Source organism: Cadophora gregata, assembly GCF_030347475.1.
Source record: "Cadophora gregata isolate MNR1 chromosome Unknown scaffold_9, whole genome shotgun sequence".
Lineage (NCBI taxonomy): Eukaryota > Fungi > Ascomycota > Leotiomycetes > Helotiales > Ploettnerulaceae > Cadophora > Cadophora gregata.
In genome coordinates this window covers 1,089,611-1,107,930 of record NW_026695932.1, presented here as the reverse complement: position 1 = coordinate 1,107,930, position 18,320 = coordinate 1,089,611, and the positions used below count along the sequence as shown (strand labels likewise).

The following is an 18,320-nucleotide window of genomic DNA, read 5'->3' as shown; positions in this document are numbered from 1 at the left end:
TAAGAAATGCACTGAGACCTGGATTTCAAGGCAACAAATTCCGATTGGGATGGAACAATGACAGAATAGATGACGTTTTATTGTCTTGAGTGACACAAGAAGAAGCTGCGGCTCAGTATGTTTCTCTTGAGTTAATCACTACCAGTCAAACAAATTAATGCCGTAGTAGTACAAAAGCCACAGCAAAGGGGGGAAGATGACGATGGGTTTATTCTCCTCGGTATGTGATGGTACAGGTTTAAAGCAGCTTCGAATCTTCCTTGTCATTGCAAAATACCGAGGGTGGATGACAGATCCAGTACAATATCAGTACGTCTGTGGAAGTGATCAAGTGCGACTATTACACCTGGCGAAGACAATGTTATTGCCACGATGGTCATACAAGAAGGGTAAAATCAAAGATCTCGCAAGATTACCTCCTTTGAAAAGAAGACATTCTTAAGCCGCTAATGGAAATCCTAGTCCAAAGTCATCAGAGCTCTGATTCACTTGCAAATATGTATCACATGGAGATAATCAGAAATAGATGTAAATATTGTGCATCGCTAAATATCAGATCCCATCGCGGAACCCAAGCCGCTCAGCCAAAGTCATCGAGAAACAAAATACAGCCAGGCGGATGCTTGCCTCTCTCTGACCAAAAGCAACTCTATCCCCGAGCTATATGCATATGCTAGCTTTGACATCCCTAAAGCTTGCTCGCTCACTTGTTCAGAAGTGTTCATACTGCCTCCCATCTCCCAAATGCATCCGGCGCTATGCAATGCAACGATAAGCCCGCTAGAAGAACCAAATGCAGATCCCAAGAACACAAATCCCTGTCACGACTCCAGATCGCTGAAGAATTGAATAGAAGAAAATGTTATGTTGGATCGATGTATGCATGCATGGAAAGACTCAAATGTTGACTGTCTGTATCGCTCGTCAGGTTGCACGCGCTGGGTATCAAGTCGAACAATGATCTTAAATATGAATATGATAAGGAAATAAAAGGCGTGTATGTACAAGTGGCCCATCCCCATTCCAGACATTGTCGTCGGTAATGTATTGGGGTAGTAGAAGTGAGTATTTACAAAGGAATAGTAGAAGAATATGAGATGAGCGAGTAAAGTGACCGCGGTCAACTCCAACGCCCGTGTCTCCTAAGATCGTCGTTGTGACTTTCTAAGCAGACAACATGTATGGATCGTTTTGACCAGTCTTGCCGGCCATGAGCAGTCCTAGCTCTCGCATTCGTTCGGCTCCTTTCCCGGGTTGAGGTCTCCGGTCGGAGTGACCCTTACTCTTACGATTGCATTGTTTTTGATATTTTTCCTTCCGACGCTGGCGCTTTTCTTCCAGACCCTTGACGATGTCGATCGCGCCACGAACATGACCATCAATGTTCTCGTTGCCTTCGGTGGCATTGCCGTTGGCAGCAATTAGACGAGACGCATGATAGGCACGACAAAATGCATTGGGCGTGCGTGGAAGCGACTTGGTATGCGTCAGTCCTGGCCGAGAACCAAGTGGTGCGAATGCAATGGCCTTAGCAGACGTGGGCGAAGCGGCTGGGGATCGGACAGTTTGCGCTGGTGGAGGTGAATGGATGCGTTTTGGTGAATGGCCAAAGAGCTTTCGGGGAGGAGGCGACCGAAGACGCTGCTTTGGTGGTGGTGGAGAATGAAGTCTTTGTTTCGGAGGGGGTGAGTGATGTCTCCGAGGGGGAGGGGGAGAGTGGAGCCGTCGTGGAGAAGGAGCAGGTGACTTTCGGCGCATCGTTGTTGAGCGACGGCGACCGAAACGCTCATCATCCGACTCTTCAAACTTGCCATGCAGCCAAACAGGTTCGTCACTATCATGACCAGTGCCGATAGCGTCGTCCTCATCTTCTTCATCCTCGGGATCGGACGTTGGGAAACTAGGGTCGATATCCTGTGGTGTTTGTTTATGCCTTGCGTGTTTTCGGGCTTCCATGCACGACACATATGCATCCTCCAATGGACGATCCTCGTCAAGGGTTCCACAGACAAAGTCGGTACTATCAGGTAGGTCAGGGGTTCCTGGGCGGATCTTGATAGGACGACGTCGAAGTTTCTTTGGGCCAGCTTCAGGCTCCATGTGATCCAAAGAATCGATTGACGATGTTGAGGCAGTTCGGTGAGCTGATGGACGGTAGATGAGGGCTTCAATAGATTCTCTGCCGGGCAGTCTTTTGCCTGGAGTCCAGAATGAGAACTCCCCTTCAGCATCACTCTCGTCAGACTCAGCAAAGCCAGCTTCGTTGTCTGACTCGTTTCCATCAGATGCCGCATCGCCCGAGTAGTCGATGGAATTCCGATCTTCATCCTCGTCTTCGTCCTCTTCTTCCTCATCATTCTCATCATCGGTATCGTTTCCGTCCTGAGTCTCCTCATCCTCATCCTCTTCTTCTTCGTCCAATGCCTCAGCCTCAGCTTCATTTCCAAGTTGACGGATAGCATTCTCTTTCTTCAATGTATCATTAATTGTTAACTTGGCTCTGACGATCTCTGCATCCCTGAGGATCCAGTCATCCTCTTGAATTTCCTCGCTTGCAAATTCATGAAATCGAGTAGCTTCAGATGAATTGATTGTCTTTTCATCAGCAATGATGTATCTAGGCTTGACACGGGTTGCGACTGGGCTTTGCGAAGCACGTCGAACTGCTGAGTTCGAGTCCTTGGGAATAGAGCGAGGTGGCTGGCGTGGAGATTTCCTTGGAAGAGACGGTGATCGACTGGGGTTTCTTTTGGTAGCATCGGACGATTTCTGTAAAGTACTTTTGGGGGCATCATCCTTGGCTGGCTTGGCTGATGGCTTTGGTCCAGGACAGGCAAATTTGATCATACACTTTCTGGGTGCTGCTGGGGGTGGTGTGGCTGGCTTTTCTACCACAGGAGCAGCTGCTTCTTTGGCTGCCTTGGCAGCTGCTTCCCTCTTCCCATCACACATGAAAGTGATACATCTCTTCTTCGGTGCCTGGACGACGGGTTGCACGACTGGCTGCGCTTTGGGAGAGACGCCCATGACTTCTGATAACGGGGTGTGGCCTATAGTCTTTGTAGCTGCAGGCATTGGAGCCGCTTTTGCGGCCAAGGAGTAATGCGTGAAGGTTGTATTTGGTAAAGGAGGGCTCGGTGTGTTAGTTCTGGCAGGGCTCGTAAGCCCACCATCACTCGTAAGTTCTGCCGTCGACGCAATGCTGGCATTGCTCATCATTGATCGCCGACGAGTCAGGTCTGTAGTAATGTGGATATCGGATTTGTGAATCTCGGTTTCATGCTCTGGAGCGTGGAATGCTTTTGTTAGGAGGGACTCCTTTCGAGCGCCCTGAGGTCGGATCAAAGATTTTTGAAATTCAGCCTGTGCTTGATCGCGACGAGTTGAATGGTCTGGCGGCTCGTCGACGTCTGCTACAAGGTCTTCGTCTGCCAACGACGGGGATGTGGCAGACGTCTGGGGACGCCATGTGAAGAAATCCTGTATCCCCATTTCGGGCTGTTTCGTGTTCTGATGTATTAAGAAGGGAATGGATGTGTCCGCGTTGAATCGACTGAATGTCGTCGTTCGGATGCGGTATTAAAGTTGAAGGTTGAAAGTTGAAAGTTGGTGATGTCGTTGCGGATCCGGGTGGCGACTCGCAACAGAAAAGTTCGCGATGTGGTACGAAATTGCTGTGAAAATAATTGGAGTCTTCTGGAGACTTGGAAAATAATCGGAACTGATCGAGAAAGTGGTAGCAGGTCTACACGATGCTGTGTTGTCGTCGAATTGCCGTCGCGGGGCAAGGTCGTCGAAACGCTGCTGGAAAGTCGTCCCTAAGGACCGTATTGCTATAATCTAGACGACATAGTTCTGTATGCAGGTATCCAGGTTTACTTCGACGAAGCAGAAAGGACGAGAGACGAGAAGCAGTGTTTCGTGAGCGATGATCAGTGACGGAAGAGGTTGTTCGGGAGGTTTTGAGTTCGTGTTGGAGTTGTCGTGGTGTGGTTGAGGCTGCGGTGCAGGCTGGGCGACTTGATGTACAGTTGCAGGGTAGCGCAGGGCTCAGAGGGAGGACTGTCTGTCTGACAAATATAACTGAGACCACGCCTCTTGACCGCAAAAGCAGGGAGGAATGCTTGGCTGAGGACCGTTGTACGAGATCGATCTCAGCAGCGCAGCCTTGGCCACGCCTGAATATCAGAAGGATGTGCGAAGGCCAAGAGAGAGAGGTGATGCGAAGAGGTCGCGCGATGGAGTTTGTATTTGTTTGTGTGAGGGAGGAGGGGGAAGAGGAGGGAAGGGAAAGAGGATGGGAAGGTGGGCAGCACAAAGAATTTGAGAGCGCAATGGAAGCCAACGTGGGCAGGTGGGTGGGTGTGTGGTGTGTGGTGTGTGGTGTGTGGGTGGGCGGGTGGATTCAGGTTGGTGCGGGAAAGACGTTCAGGGCTTGGGCGCGCTGGCGCTGGCTGGCGCTGTTTTGCAGGACAAGACGAGCAAGACTACCTAGTATGTAACTGGGGAGGAGGGAGGCTGCTGTGCTGCGCTGCGCTGCGCTGCGCTGCACTGTCTCGAGTAGGCAAAAGGGCCGGGCAGGGTAGGAAGCGAAGCGAAGGGCAAACAAGCACAGGACCAGGTTACGGAAGCATGGAATTTTTGCTGGCGGCTAATATTTTACAGTACTGTACTGTACTGTCTTTGCTGCTAATAAAGTATAGGACGGGCATGGCGCTGTAACCCTTACCACAGGCAGGTCAGCATTGTCCTTCGGTCCTTTGGCTCGTCCGTCATTATTCTGGTACGGTATTTTTCGCTGCCAAACAAATCCGGAAACTACTGAACAGGAGGAACACTGCTCTGACCTTTGTGCGCGCGCCACGATGGCAAAACAATCTGCAATTTGACAATCCAGGCTGTTACTGTCTACGGCTTAGTTACGGTGAAGAATAGGACGCTGAGAAGCGGAACTGAAATTTGAGGTGCTGATCCGGGCACTCCTTCGGCGGGAATAATACGGCATGTTTTGCCCCAATCTCTCGGTTTTGTCTTGTCGTGCATAACAAAGCCAAACAGCCTCTTCTTCAAGTCGGTATACCGGCTACTCGACTGTACGGCAGGCCAAAGGAGGTATTATACTGTATCTTGTGTGGTGCTCATAACTTAGGCCCACACAAATATCTTGAGTGTCCCTCGCATAACAGAGTCTCATAGCTAGAGCGCGTTGAGGTCGAGGGTCTTGGAACGGCATCGACGCTCATCCGTCTGCCCAGGAAGTCAGCGCTGGCCGCTCATCCCCGTCCATCCCCATCCCCATCCCCATTCGGTCGCGGGAAGGGCTCCATCGTCGCCATCTACCGTAACTTTATCGTCTAGTGTTCACTTTGCCAATGCTTTGCTATTGTAGTAATTGCTTTGTGTTGTCCCGTCTGCTATTGGCAAGCTGACTTGTCAGTGGACCAACGGCGCAGCAAGTCCCTTCAAGCGACCCCGCTTTGCTTTCTTCTGGTAAACCCTATCGTCATTATTATGTTATTATGGCATCACGCCCAACAGCTTTCGCCTCGGTACCCTCAGGACTGGACAGCCACACGCGAATGTAGGCAGTCGCGGCAACAGATATATCTCTTCGTCAGTAAACCTGGGTCCGTGACCTCTTCCTCTTCATCTCCAGTCTCCACACGCCGCTCTGCATGCCAACAACTGACGAGTGGTCTGCGCCGGTGCGGGGTCGTGGTTGAAACATGATTCTTCAACGTGGGGGTTGAACTTTCTCCAAATTGTCGTCAGATCAGCCAAACATCAGCCGGAATCAGCAGCGTCTTGGAGCTGAGCTGCAACGTCGCATCCCTCATGTTGACGCCGCGACGACCATCTATTCCAAGACCAGAAACATGTTTCTGATCCTAGTCAAGCCAGTTTGTCTTTCCGCTGCGAGTACTGTATCTTTTCTCTCATGCATCGCGTCGCGTCGGCAGCAACCGCCTCTGCCTCTGCCTCTGCCTCTGCCTCCTTCATTTCCCAGTAGTACCGTTGCACCATGCAGGTAGTCGTTCTTCCACAACATGATGCGGTGCTCATTCGTGGCTTTCGTGGCGGCCAAACACCCAAGAACCCAAGACTCCTCTGCAGCACGGTGACAGCTGCATGCAAGTAAAACTGCATGCGGTGAAGTACATTTACAGTACAGAGCGTAGCACGAGTAATGGATGTATTTCTGTCCAATTCCCATCTCACGACTTTCTGCCAGGTGGTGTAGTTAGCCAATGGCTTGCCAGCAATCTGGAGATGTCAAAACGTGTTGTCCTTGATCTTGACCGCCATATGTACCCCACATTCTATCGGAAGAAGGTTGGAGGTTGCCCCTCTTCTTTTCCACCGCTCTTGACGTGTTAAATTGTGCATGGGCTCAATTGCAGTAGTACCGGTAGCTGCAAATGCTAGCAGGAAGACAGGTGCAAACCCTGATAAGCGGATCCTGATTTGCAACACTGGTACTCGTAGGAAGTAGCCTAAGTCAGATACGCGCGCCGACAACGGCCCCTTGAGTACTTCCGCTGAAGATGTTTTGTCCGCAACACTCGTTCGAAAAAGTCTCCATCCGCACACTGCCATACAATACGAGATACGCCGAGGCGGTGAAAAGGCTTTGGCTGTTGATGAATGAGAGTGAGACTACTCGCTACGGTCATCAGAAAGAATTGTCACCGCTGCGGATGACTTCGCAGTCAATAAACTTACTCAGACACTGAATCAAGAACGAGATGGTGTGACCATCCAATTGTGTCCGCAATGAATAATCTCACCCCATGCAAAGAGCTTACGGCTCAAAAGCTACACGCAGCACAGCATCGTAAACTCGCTTCCATAGTGTTTCTACCTCCGTAGCAATCCGGCACGACTTACCGATTGTGTGCTGATGCTTCTGCACGACAGCGAGCTTCTGCAGAGTAAAGGACCCTAGAGCATGGTTGAGCTGCATGGCGGGGAGAATTCAACATGAGGGATTAATGGTCACCAACCAATTTTTCGTGGACGAAAGGGACCGTCTCAACCGTCTGTTCGGGATCCTCCCTTTTGAAGGTTTTTGACTGGTTGAGATTTGGTGCAAAATTGGGGAGCAAAATTTACGGCTTTGATGAAGATGTGTAACACTGTAAACCGTGCGGTGAGGTAGAGATACCAAACATGACAGGGGATTCTATGGTGGTCGAAGAAGGCCAGGCCAGCAACTTTAATCCCACTATCACGTGAAAATAGTCAGATGACCTTACCGCATGATACATGTGATAAATCTTCTGAAAGATGTCCTTCTGCCCTCCCTTGAGAAGATGTTCAAAAATAGTCATACTGAAGCCATTGATATGTCTGAGCCGAATGCGGCAGCAATCGGGAGCTTCATCACATGACCGAGCTAAGGAAGCTAGCGTACGGAGCGAGGACATCGCAAAGCTCTCGCCGACGAGTTAACAACGCCAATTCCAATTGAACCCTCAACTCATCATGAACTCCCTCAAGATTGCTCGTGTGGCTCTGCGGGCGCGCCCTGCAGCTGTCAAGGCACCCCTTCTGCGCAGAGGATATGCTGAGGCTGTGTCGGATAAGGTCGGTAATTCGCAGACAGATTTTGCTTCCCTGGCTAACAACTGGGCAGATTAAGTTGAGCTTGGTTCTTCCTCATCAGGTACGTTCGAGTAACGTTATGGACAAGAGGGAAATGAAATGGTGGCAGTTTTGGCGGTGCGGGTGAATCGGATGTGTTGAGGACGGTTAAGGGAAAGAGTCAGTACATCCCAACTGACGGGCATCAACAGTCCATCTACAAGTCGCAAGGAGTCGTCCAAGTCAACATCCCCGCCGAATCCGGAGAGATGGGTATCCTCGCCAACCATGTTCCTTCAATTGAGCAGCTGAAGCCCGGACTTGTTGAGGTTATTGAGGAGAGTGGCTCCAGCAAGCAGTTCTTCCGTATGTTCGCCAACCCTATAACAGCAGTCCGTAGCTAAAAATCTGCTTTAGTCTCTGGAGGATTCGCAACTGTCCAGCCAAACTCGGAATTGAGCATCAACGCCGTTGAAGGTTTCCCACTGGAGGATTTCAACATCGAGAACGTCCGATCACAAATCTCGGAGGCACAGAAGATCGCTGCTGGAAGTGGAAGTGAGCAGGATATTGCTGAGGCGAAAATTGAGCTCGAGGTTGGGATACTGACCTTTGATTTTGAAGGTCGGCGCTAATATGAATCTAGGTTTTGGAGAGCTTGCAAGCTGCTCTCAAGTAAAGGTACCCTTGGTTCTAGTTGAGCACGAAGGACTTATAGAGGTAGCGGCTTTGTACATCACTGTTTCTTGAATGCATACCACGGAGACTGATTCATTGATTCTCTTTCGGTAAAGTGACTGAGAGTCGTTCCTTCCTCACTTGATATCATGGTCTGTACTGGACTTAGTATTTCGCGTTGCAGCATTGAATTTATTTCTCAACATCATCAACAATCGCTGGACAAGTTGTTCGGCGACTGTAAATCAGCCATTAAATGGTCATATCATTTGCTTTCCTTATTACTATCTGGTGATCCACTTCAGCAGCTCCAATGTCTTCATTCCAGCAGAGAACTTGATAATGGCCGCCAGCTACCCACGCCGAGCAAAACCTCCAGCTTTATCATCATACCAATATGACGGAAGGTCTCTAGAAACGTCTTCAACCATTCGAGTCCGGAAACGCTCGCGAGATGCCATTCCCCAGGGAGCTGTGGCTTCGCGCGTCAAGCTTTTACAGAGTTTTAACAAACCACGGCCAACGAGATCTTTTACCCCTGCTCCCAAACGCACTCGAGAAGACTCCCGCTCCGGTTTTGGTCGTCGCATAAGCCGCCGGTTTGGAAATCCTGCTATTCAGAGTGCCCAACCTGATGAGACGCCTCGAGTTGAGAGTAGACATTCATTTCTCGGACTCAACCCAGTCCGAACTAATCATGAAGAAGAGCATGCCTTGACCGACCAGACTGTACAGTACAGTCGATCCCCTGGTATAAATGGACAGATTGGTCAGGAGTTAGATGCAAGGAGACAGTACGACGCTGTATCTCCATGGGGTGTGCTCTCGAGGACCAGATCAGTTCGGGGCGTCAATCATCGCGGCTACAGTACAGACCTTGATGCTTTGAAAGAAAATAACTCTTCAGGACATTATAGACCGCTGAGGATACAATCTTCGAGGATGCCTGGCACTACCAAGAAGGATACTGCTAGCATACACAGTCACAAAATTGACCCACGCCGACCAAAGTTCATTGACTCGGAAGCTTCTATCGCGACAACCTCTACAATTCGCCGGCAGAATGTACGAGATCTCTTTGATGACTATGGAATTCAGAGGCCAGCTGGACTTACCTCTAGAGAGGTGTCGCAGGATGTGGGTGAGCTGAGAAACGGTTCTAGTACCCGGACATTTTGTCATGTGTGCTCATGGAGTAACAGCCGTACATCAGTCAAATGCATGAGATGTAGCCATCAATTTTGCATTCACTGCACAGAACACCCCTCCCATTTGCCTACTACTCAGGAAGAAGATACTTTAGATCATGTCGAGGTATTCACCAAGCACCGACAGGGAATCCGCAATTCAATGCCAAAGCCCACAGAGAATCTAATTGAGCATGACCCAATTAAGCGATATCAGGCAAGGCCAGATCCTACTCCACTGCAGTCAAGAAAGGGAACCCGGAAGCCCTCAAGTCCACCCATCAGGTTTCCCGATTTCTACGATTTCACAAATCCACAGAGATCACCGAGGAAGATGCCCCAATTGCAAGATAGTTGCCAAGAACCAGTGCCGATACAAGAACTATCTGGGCGCAGGACCACAACCAGTGTGAAGGATTCTCCTTTCTTGATTGCTGATCTGAAATCACCAAAGCAGTCGCTTAAATTGTTTCCTTCTGTGAGACGAGGAGAGGCATATCATACAGCACACAATCACCACAAGTACCATGGGAAGCACGATTGGCTTGCCAAATATGTATCCACGGTACAATCGGAAAGTCTTGGTTGTGACGTCTCTATCTGTCGTGCAACACATCACGGTCATCCGTCATTTCGCCATGCGTCTGACTGTCCGAGAAAGAAGCCGAAGCAGCGCGTTCCTGAAGACACCGAAAATGGTTACATTGCAGATACGAGCCGGGTCGATGATGCAGTCTATGTCCAATCTAGATGCAATTCTTCGTTGTCGAGGCCTGATCCTCGTCTGGTACAACAGTCGGGTCCGGGGTATTCTCATCTTACTAGCTCATCTGGACCAGACTCGTGCGATTCTCCAGTTATGAAAACTGATTATTCGACCCACGATATTCCAGAATACGTCGAATGTCGTGGATATCCTCGTACAGGCCACGCGCGGCATGGTAGTCCTGTCAGTTCGGGAGTTGTTGGTGAATGTCAACATTGTCTTGACGATTGCCAGTGTGCAGCATGCCAAAATACTCATCACAGTGTGAGATGCTGCGTGCATACAGATCATCAAACAATCGTACATCACCATCACACGCCCAGGAAGGTGGTCACAATCGAATGGTCTGAGGAGCACTTTCCGACCAACGTTAGAAACGTTCAGTCGCAGACTCATGTTCCACCAGTTCAACATCACTCGTTGGAGCTCCAGCGCGATGTAGAAACACATGCCAAAGAGCACGATACATCTCAAAAGCCAGCCTACACCGGTGAGATAGCCAGACCAGCTAATTCTACGTCTCCAATGTCAAAAGCCCCCGAAGAGATTGTAACAAGTACCAAGAACGTCAAAGAGACGGGATCGACTGGAGTTGAACAGAATGAGAAAAAATTCCAAGATGTTAACAGACGATCAAAAGAAGATACCCTCAATTTCCGAAGTACCCCTCAGGAACATTCAAGTCTCGAAGCCAGTGCCGAGCCAGCCGTTGGCGCATGGTTAACAATACCGTCTCCTCATGAGCATGACCATGTCCACAAACGGCGGAATAGCTGTTCACAATCCAGAACGAGCTCGCTCGATAAACACAGTCACGCAACAGAGATAACAGGTGCCATTAGTCCACCAACCCCACCACAAACCACACCTACAGAAGTGGAAAATATCACCCGTAAACTTTCTACTAGATTTAAGCAGAAGGATCACTCACCCGTACAACCCAAACAAGTTTTCGGCACTCGAGAAGAGCTCCAGAAAAGCAAACAAGACTACACCTCGCAACTCGGACTCTCAGCGCGGAGCGGCGTTGCGGAACTTGCACAGCGAATTGAACAAAAAGCAAATAAAGATCTAGATGATCCTTATCGAGTGACTCGCACGCCGAGTATCAGCAGCAAGGGAAGTATTGGCAGCAAGAAGAAGAATTGGAGGTTGAAACTTGTGGATTGGAATCCAGAGGGTCGGAAAAAGAGGGGCGAGGAACATCGCTTGAGTGATGATGAGGTTGTAAGTGAAATGGAGAAGGAAAGCTATAAGGCTATGCCGTCTGTTTCGACGGCTACGACTGACTGGACGAATTTGACCCACGGTGGCGAGAGTGAGATTAAGGATGAGGGAAAAGACGAAGAGAATAAAATCAAGACGCCGAAGGAACCTGGCAAGGAACATAATTTGAGTGTGGATGAGGTTGTACTGGAGGATTTTGTGATGGAGCATGAACATGATTGTGTCCAGAAGAAGAGGTTGGAGGAGGTTGGTACTAGCAGAGTGGTCAAGACTGAAATTGGAGAGGAGAAGGATCTGGGGATCTTGGGTATCACAATCCTGGTGCATCTTGCTGGACGAGAGGACTTGGTTGCCAGAGTTGGGAATTGGACGGGCGGTGAGTTGAAGAGCGAGGCGTAATGCTTTTGTGGTTGAAAAGGTTGGAGAAAGTGACCAACAGGCTTGAGTTAGGCTAGATCAGAATGTAATGAACTTGGTTTCTTTGCTTTAGATTAGGTTTGCAATGAAACTGTGCATAAGAGCAGCGCCACTTTGGAGCCCTCCTACGCGTACTGCTTCTATACCCACGCTCTGAGGTGCAATACTGCCAGATCGTTGCGCGCTGCCCGGCTACAGTATCACTTTCTAATGTAGGCAAGTGAGTAAGCGAGCAACCACTTATCGGGAGGCACATTACCACCCTGAGCCATCGAAAACCCATCGTTTCCCCAAGCTTGGTTCTTGGTGACTCGATATAGCATGACCATATCTGAGTAAAGCACCCAGTTTTTAGACCGCTATCCTTCCCAAAGCTCGACCCAAAGCCAATGTATTACCCGCCAACGCTGTCTCCCTCTCAAGACAAGAGTCTCTTCTCAGCTTCCCGATTAACACTTCACCACACATCCTCCGGCTGCACCTCATGCATCTCCCCATCACTCCTCACATGTTTATGATCCTTATCCCTCTTCAACGGCTTCCTCATATCCCACGCATCTTCTCCCTCCCCATCATCCTCCTCTCCAGCACTCTTCCCCCCACTCAAATCATCCACATAATACCCCTTCACAACCCTATACACGCTATAACCCAGCCCCTTGTACAGCGCCTGAGCGATCTTGTTACTTTTGCGGACGAATAGGTCCACAAAGAAGGCGTTGTATTCGTCGCCGGCGACTTCGAGTGACGAGGAGAGTGTTCGAGCGAGGCCGAGACGGCGCGCGTAGGGCGAGACGGTTAGAGCTGTTATATGGGCGTGGAAGGGGAGATAGTGAGGACTGGAAATGTAGTAGGAGGGTGAAGACTCGAGTTTGCCCATCACTGTGGCGAGTGTGTCAGTCTTGTATTCTGGGAGCTGTGTGACTCGCGATTATGGTTGTACCCCTCCATATCCACCCAATAAAGCCGGTATATAATGAATAACATGTATAAGGAGGAATGTAAGAGGTCTAGACCTACTGTACCCATCAATCGTCCCATCTGGCCCTTCAGCTACATTAAATAAATGTGGCCAGCGCGCCAGATACGAGAAGTAGAAATTCAAATCGTATGTCTCGGTCAGAGGATCGAGGTTGGTGGGGTTGAATTTGAATACATCACTTGCATGGAAAGGTCGAAGAGATGTCATTTTGTCGTTAGAAAAAGATTGTGTGACTTCCCATGGTGTCCAGGTGCTGGTAGCTGAATACAATATGAAGTTCTTGTCCTGGTGTTCTGATAGCACGAGGGTACGGCACGGGAGCGGGATGTTTTAGTTTGTCTGTTGTGACGGAGTTGATGGTTGACTTTAAATTCCCGGGTGAGTGTCGGCAAACATAGATCCTAGCCGGACATGCAGGAACAACAGCACAGCTCGATTTCCCAGCAAACATGTGGATGAACATTATGAAGCAAACAACAAACCTGGCGATATCGAACCTGATTCCTAGTATCTCGACATCGTCACAGCGATATCCGAAAGTAAACGCAACTTGGTAGGACTGGGACAAATCCAGCATCGCTTTGATTTGCATTGCATTGCCGTAATCTCAACGACAGGGGTCCTCCCACCGCCAATCGCAAATCCAGGAGCCGCGATAATATTGACCAGGACGATTATTTTATTACTGCGACTGCTGGCTGCTGCATCAACGCAATAATAAAGCACAAGTGCCTGAACCCTGTCATATCAACCACGTCAAAATCAAACTGAAAACAACCAGTGGAATACACAACGGAATACCATTTGACGCGTTGTGTCTTGCTCAAACGCCGATACCAGAACGAGGGCAAGGATAACGATTCGCGGTGTTGAAGGACAAAGGGGAACAGACGCAGACTTGAGGTTTTTTGAGAACACCGAGGACAAAGGATCCGGGTACTCGCACGGGACATTGTTTTGATCCGGCTTTGCTTTGCTTCTTGGTGTGAGATTTAGGGAGTTGCGTTACAAAGGAGACAGTAAGGCGACGGATATTCAAATTGGAGGACTACCACTCCTTCACCCATACCTTCGCGATGGCTGCTTCGCCGCGAACGCCCCAGCATAGTCGCGGACCGTCTGCCATTGACCTCTCCTTTGCCACACCCCTCTCCTACAACGAAAGCCCCCGGCGACATTCGAAAGGCAGTCTCACAACACCCACATCTCCCAATAGACACAGTCTCACCAGGTCCGACTCCATCAGCGCAGATGTTTTCGGTAGTGGTGGACCAGCTGCGCAGTCGAATGGGTTAGGGAATCTGGCGGACGAGTTGGCGGATGCGTGGGAGGACGGTGAAGAGGAAGAAGACGAGGACTATGAACCAGATATGAATTTCCAGGAGGGAGGGGACGAGGGTAAAGAACCAACGAGGGATAGTGGTGTGGATGTTACGTCTTCACCTGTACAAGCACAACCGAAATCAGCGAATCTGACTCCGCCGACTCTAATGCTAGCGAGAGGACATAGGAGGCAGACGAGCGAGTATGATGGGAGTGATTATGGTGGAGACTCAGATCTGGAGTCTCCTGGAATGCCGCCAGGTTTGGTGGCTAGGATGGATATGGTGGAGAGTTTGGCGAGGAGGGGAACGGAGAATAATGGGACAGATAGGGACGGTGTTGTGAAGAGAGTAATAGATGGCCTGAAAGATCTTGGGGGACAATCTGGTGTTGAGGGTAATGCTACGAGGTTCGTTTTTCCCAACTACGCAAATGTCGTTTCTCTCCAGGGATGTAATTGACAAAATAAACAGACTCGCAACCGCCCACTCCGCACTATCAACACACATCCTCCACCAAACCCGCCTACTCCAATCCCTCGCATACCCCCTCTTCTCCCCTCTATCTCTCCCACCAGACGAGGAACTCATCGACGAGCTCATGCCCCTCCTCGTCACCATCGGGGATTCAATACCCCGGCCCACAACCGCCGCCTTCACTTCCCTTACCCAACTCCACGGTCTAACAGCCGACCTCATCCAAACACTCAACTACCTCTCCGACACCCTCCACATGTCACGGCAGACGACCACCACAGCCACGCGGCGACTGCGCAGTGTGAGGGAACTTGTTGCGGAGATGCGGAAAGAGGAGGATGCAAGAGAGGAGGGAGAGAGGTGGCTGGAGAGGCATAACTGGAGTGAGAGGCTAGGAAATAGAGAATGTGCGGACGTATGTGGAGATGTTGTGGGCGGGTTTGAGGAGGTGTGTAATGGGTGGAGGGCGAGGCTTGTTGCGCAGGCGGAGGCTGTAAGTGCGTAATCGGAGCAAATCTACAAACAACCAGGTATTAGACACATCCTAACAGCATATCCATTATTTTGCGTGTTTGGTTGTTTTGGAGGAAGGGAAGAGTGCGTGGATAGGGAAGCGGACGTTTTTCCTAATCTGGTAGATTTGCATACTGGGAAGATTGGGCGGCTGGTTTGGGAATAATGAAATAACTGACTGACTGGAATGGAGGATCGGGGCGGGCGTTCGAGATTCTTTTTATCTTGAATATAGACATATTCTATAGATGTGAGCAAAATAGATGTCTTGCATTCTCCTAGATTTCCTCCCCATATTACTGAAACATCTCTTCGATCCTTCTCCTTATTCTTTCGTGTACAAACCTCTTGGAGTACCTTCTATTGAGATGTATAAGTCCGCACTATCGAGATACTTTGGGGAGAGACCATGTACAGGTATCGTTTCGCCATCTCTTGAGTTGACTTTCTCTCCGAACATTCTTGGACCCTGGAGAAGCCCTTTTGCAATGTTTCCCGCTACTTCATCGTTCTGTCGTCCCAGTGTGAGCATCAGATACTCCATTTTCAGATGTGGAGGAAGGAGAGGATTGAATTGAGAACATGTTTCAGAGAATGCTTGTGAAGAAAAGGTTACTATACTGCTCAGAACGCTCGTTATTGGAAGTGTTGAGAGGGCTTTCATATGCTTTCATACCGGGTAAATAAGAATATGTATGTGACACTCGCAGAAGTGGCTCTCGTCAATCTCTAAATCTGTGGTTTTGTTTTGAACAAGAGAAAGAAACAGGGGATTGGAAGTGGGAGGTGTAATACATTATACCCCACCTCTCGTATAGAACACATATGAAGGGAATAAACCGTCTCTTCAGCTGTTTGAATGGAATTGTGGATTTGTTGTGCACTGACTGTCGAAGGTGGGAAAATCCCGTTCGAGCCCGAAGCGAGCCATCTGCCAAGACATACGATTATTTTTGCTTCCTGCAGCTTTCAAATCGACTTTGCATGATAACATTTTATTGGATAAACTGCCAAAAGTTAATTGGTATATACTTTCGATGCATATCGTACACCTTGCCAATCTCTTGGCCCTGATAGAATTGACGCCGTGGTATTTGATATGGTGAAGAGTATCCGAGGGTCTCTGCTTGCCAAGACACCTAGGTGACACCTATTTTTCCTTTCTCTGGCAAAGTCTTGAAGTTAGTCCACAAAGCCAAGAGTAACAACCGTACAAGGCAACCAATCGTTTCCAATATCACTTTGATTTGTTGCAAGTCGTACAGCTTGCCAATTCCTTGGCTTCGAAATTTAAATGTCTTCACGGTCGGGAAGATCCGAGTCTTTGACTACTGCCAAGGATACGAGATCCTTCTTTTTCCATATTCTGGTTTGGCCAAGGCCTGAATGAGAGGGGCGATGGATCTGCGTGTTTTGGAGGGAGTTTGCAACGCGATCACATGGGATATAGCAAAATGAAATTATTATCCCCAATCTAATTGTGTTTTGTGAGGGAGGTGAATGCGTTGGATGTGGACAATTCTCGCTTGCGAGGGCGAATAGTGTTTGATTGCCCAAAGTCAATACAGAAGAACAGTACTGGCCGGAGATCATGGGAACGTTATTTGTCATTTGTTGCCAGCTGCTCAAGCACAGTTTTGTTGCAAGTCGCACTTTGTACCAAGGCATGGCATATCTGTTTGTGTGAACTCAGAAGATAAAGCTCCCTTCAGCCAAGAGAGACAGACATTCCTTATTCGATCGTCAGCCTCGACACAGAGACAATCAGGACTGACAACGAAAGCCTCAGAGGACGAATCGGATGGCCAGAACGAAAAATACGTTCATCTCTGTTGCACATCTCAGAATTCTCCAAGCCACGCCATTCCGGGAATGTCTGCTAGATTCAGGAAATAATGGAAATAAAAGCAGGGAGCTCGTCAGCCAAGGCCATTACCATCTCCATATCCACGTAAAAGTTAGGAGTGAATCAGCAACCAAGTGCCGCTCGTTCCACTCTCTTCCACAAGATGGACAGACATGAAGGTTTTGTTGCACATCTACAATTCTGGGCGTCTGATTAGAAGGTCTTGGAGTTGATGACTGTAGACGCAGACACTGTGAAGGAAAGGACGTAAAGTTCCGGCTGCATGCTGTTGACTGTCGCCAAGGCTCTGATGCCCATGCCCATGCCCATGCCGTACCGAGCAGCGAGCAGCGAGCGTGTCGGCGACACCCGAGACCCCTAGGCTCGCAAACGGAGAGTCCCAATATGAATATTGGTCTTGGCTCGAGATGTAAGGCGATTAAGGAGATGGGAGGGGGGTGAAGAAACTTTTGATGCATGTCTACAAATTGTCCAAGAGGAGCTAGTGATGTAGGGGCGGGAGGGTGCAGTTGATCTTGGAGGGCAAATTGAAGGGGTCATCGCTTCCAGAGTATCTCCAGGAACAAGGCGCCGCTTACAGAAATCGTGATGGCTTCTTTGCTGGTATGCATTGATAGAGAGGTATCTCCTGAAAGTCTCCGACTATATCGTGACATTTCATACTCAGCAGTTGCAAGATTCTCTTCAAAATGAGCAGGAGGGTTGAGAGGGGATAGGTTGTCCCGTCCACTACCAAGACAAACAAGCAGAGTCTAGATTTAGCGAGAACCGACAACCATCCCTTTTCCCTCTTGGTCCCAAGAGAAATGTAACAAACCCAACCGACCAAGCAAACCCTTGACTTCGGAAGCAGCCATCCTTCTCCGTCTCCTGCAGACAGAAGCCTCAGCGAGATGAACAACACCTGCTTGCAGCTTTGTTGCATGTCTACAAAGCTTGGAAGGGTCTTGGAAGCCCGCCCGAACACTCTCAAGTACCGGAGCTAGCTGGTAACCTGTTGGCGGGTTTGCTTCGGGAGTGTTCACCGACACCGAGTCTCTGGTCTGGTGGGGATAGTGTCGTATCAGGACTCAGGAGTCGTCAGAATGCTGACAGACCCTTGATAGGGCTGAGCAGTGGAAGGGATGATGGCAGACACAAACGGCAACGGTGTCCTCGCCCGAGTCATCTCAGCTCAGCTGATCTCGAGTCACATTCTTTTGTCTTTTTGCAAAAAGTTCTGATGCACATCGCACCCTTCATGCAAGAGAGCGGAGTTGGACGATTTAGAGTATTTTCTGGTGTCTCAGAAGAAGGGATG

The 18,320-nt window shown here is 49.4% G+C and overlaps 6 protein-coding genes across 6 annotated transcripts; 3 read left to right on the top strand and 3 right to left on the bottom strand.

Annotated features, from left to right (window-relative positions):
• Positions 1-493: 493 nt before the first annotated feature.
• On the bottom strand, positions 494-4,414 carry ONS95_014688 (uncharacterized protein). Its single transcript, XM_058508356.1, has one exon. The coding sequence runs from the start codon at positions 3,490-3,492 to the stop codon at positions 1,165-1,167; it is 2,328 nt and encodes a 775-aa protein (XP_058356041.1). The 5' UTR covers positions 3,493-4,414; the 3' UTR covers positions 494-1,164.
• A 3,071-nt stretch (positions 4,415-7,485) lies between these two features.
• On the top strand, positions 7,486-8,263 carry ATP16 (delta subunit of the central stalk of mitochondrial F1F0 ATP synthase, atp16; the record flags this gene model as incomplete). Its single annotated transcript, XM_058508355.1, has 5 exons — positions 7,486-7,587; positions 7,637-7,666; positions 7,797-7,950; positions 8,002-8,180; positions 8,231-8,263. The coding sequence occupies 5 exons, from the start codon at positions 7,486-7,488 to the stop codon at positions 8,261-8,263; spliced, it is 498 nt and encodes a 165-aa protein (XP_058356040.1).
• A 341-nt stretch (positions 8,264-8,604) lies between these two features.
• On the top strand, positions 8,605-11,915 carry ONS95_014686 (uncharacterized protein; the record flags this gene model as incomplete). Its single annotated transcript, XM_058508354.1, has 1 exon — positions 8,605-11,915. The coding sequence occupies one exon, from the start codon at positions 8,605-8,607 to the stop codon at positions 11,839-11,841; it is 3,237 nt and encodes a 1,078-aa protein (XP_058356039.1). The 3' UTR covers positions 11,842-11,915.
• On the bottom strand, positions 11,916-13,159 carry NAT3_3 (N-terminal acetyltransferase). The gene is made up of 3 exons (XM_058508353.1): positions 12,880-13,159; positions 12,119-12,741; positions 11,916-12,066 (listed from the first exon to the last, which is right to left on the bottom strand). Exons 1-2 carry the CDS (start codon positions 13,046-13,048, stop codon positions 12,317-12,319), a joined length of 594 nt encoding a protein of 197 aa, XP_058356038.1. The 5' UTR covers positions 13,049-13,159; the 3' UTR covers positions 11,916-12,066; positions 12,119-12,316.
• Positions 13,160-13,917: 758 nt separating this feature from the next.
• ONS95_014684 (uncharacterized protein) lies at positions 13,918-15,145 on the top strand (the record flags this gene model as incomplete). Its single annotated transcript, XM_058508352.1, has 2 exons — positions 13,918-14,573; positions 14,638-15,145. 2 exons carry the CDS (start codon positions 13,918-13,920, stop codon positions 15,143-15,145), a joined length of 1,164 nt encoding a protein of 387 aa, XP_058356037.1.
• A 264-nt stretch (positions 15,146-15,409) lies between these two features.
• ONS95_014683 (uncharacterized protein) lies at positions 15,410-16,077 on the bottom strand. Its single transcript, XM_058508351.1, has one exon. It carries the CDS (start codon positions 15,815-15,817, stop codon positions 15,479-15,481), a length of 339 nt encoding a protein of 112 aa, XP_058356036.1. The 5' UTR covers positions 15,818-16,077; the 3' UTR covers positions 15,410-15,478.
• Between the last annotated feature and the right edge of the window lie 2,243 nt (positions 16,078-18,320).

Coding starts and splice junctions, on each gene's coding strand:
- NAT3_3 (XM_058508353.1), bottom strand. CDS start 13,048: ATGACATCTCTTCGACCTTTCCATGCAAGTGATGTATTCAAATTCAAC. Junction 12,742..12,879: donor TGGGACGATTGATGGGTACA/GTAGGTCTAGAC, acceptor CACTCGCCACAG/TGATGGGCAAACTCGAGTCT.
- ONS95_014688 (XM_058508356.1), bottom strand. CDS start 3,492: ATGGGGATACAGGATTTCTTCACATGGCGTCCCCAGACGTCTGCCACA.
- ONS95_014683 (XM_058508351.1), bottom strand. CDS start 15,817: ATGAAAGCCCTCTCAACACTTCCAATAACGAGCGTTCTGAGCAGTATA.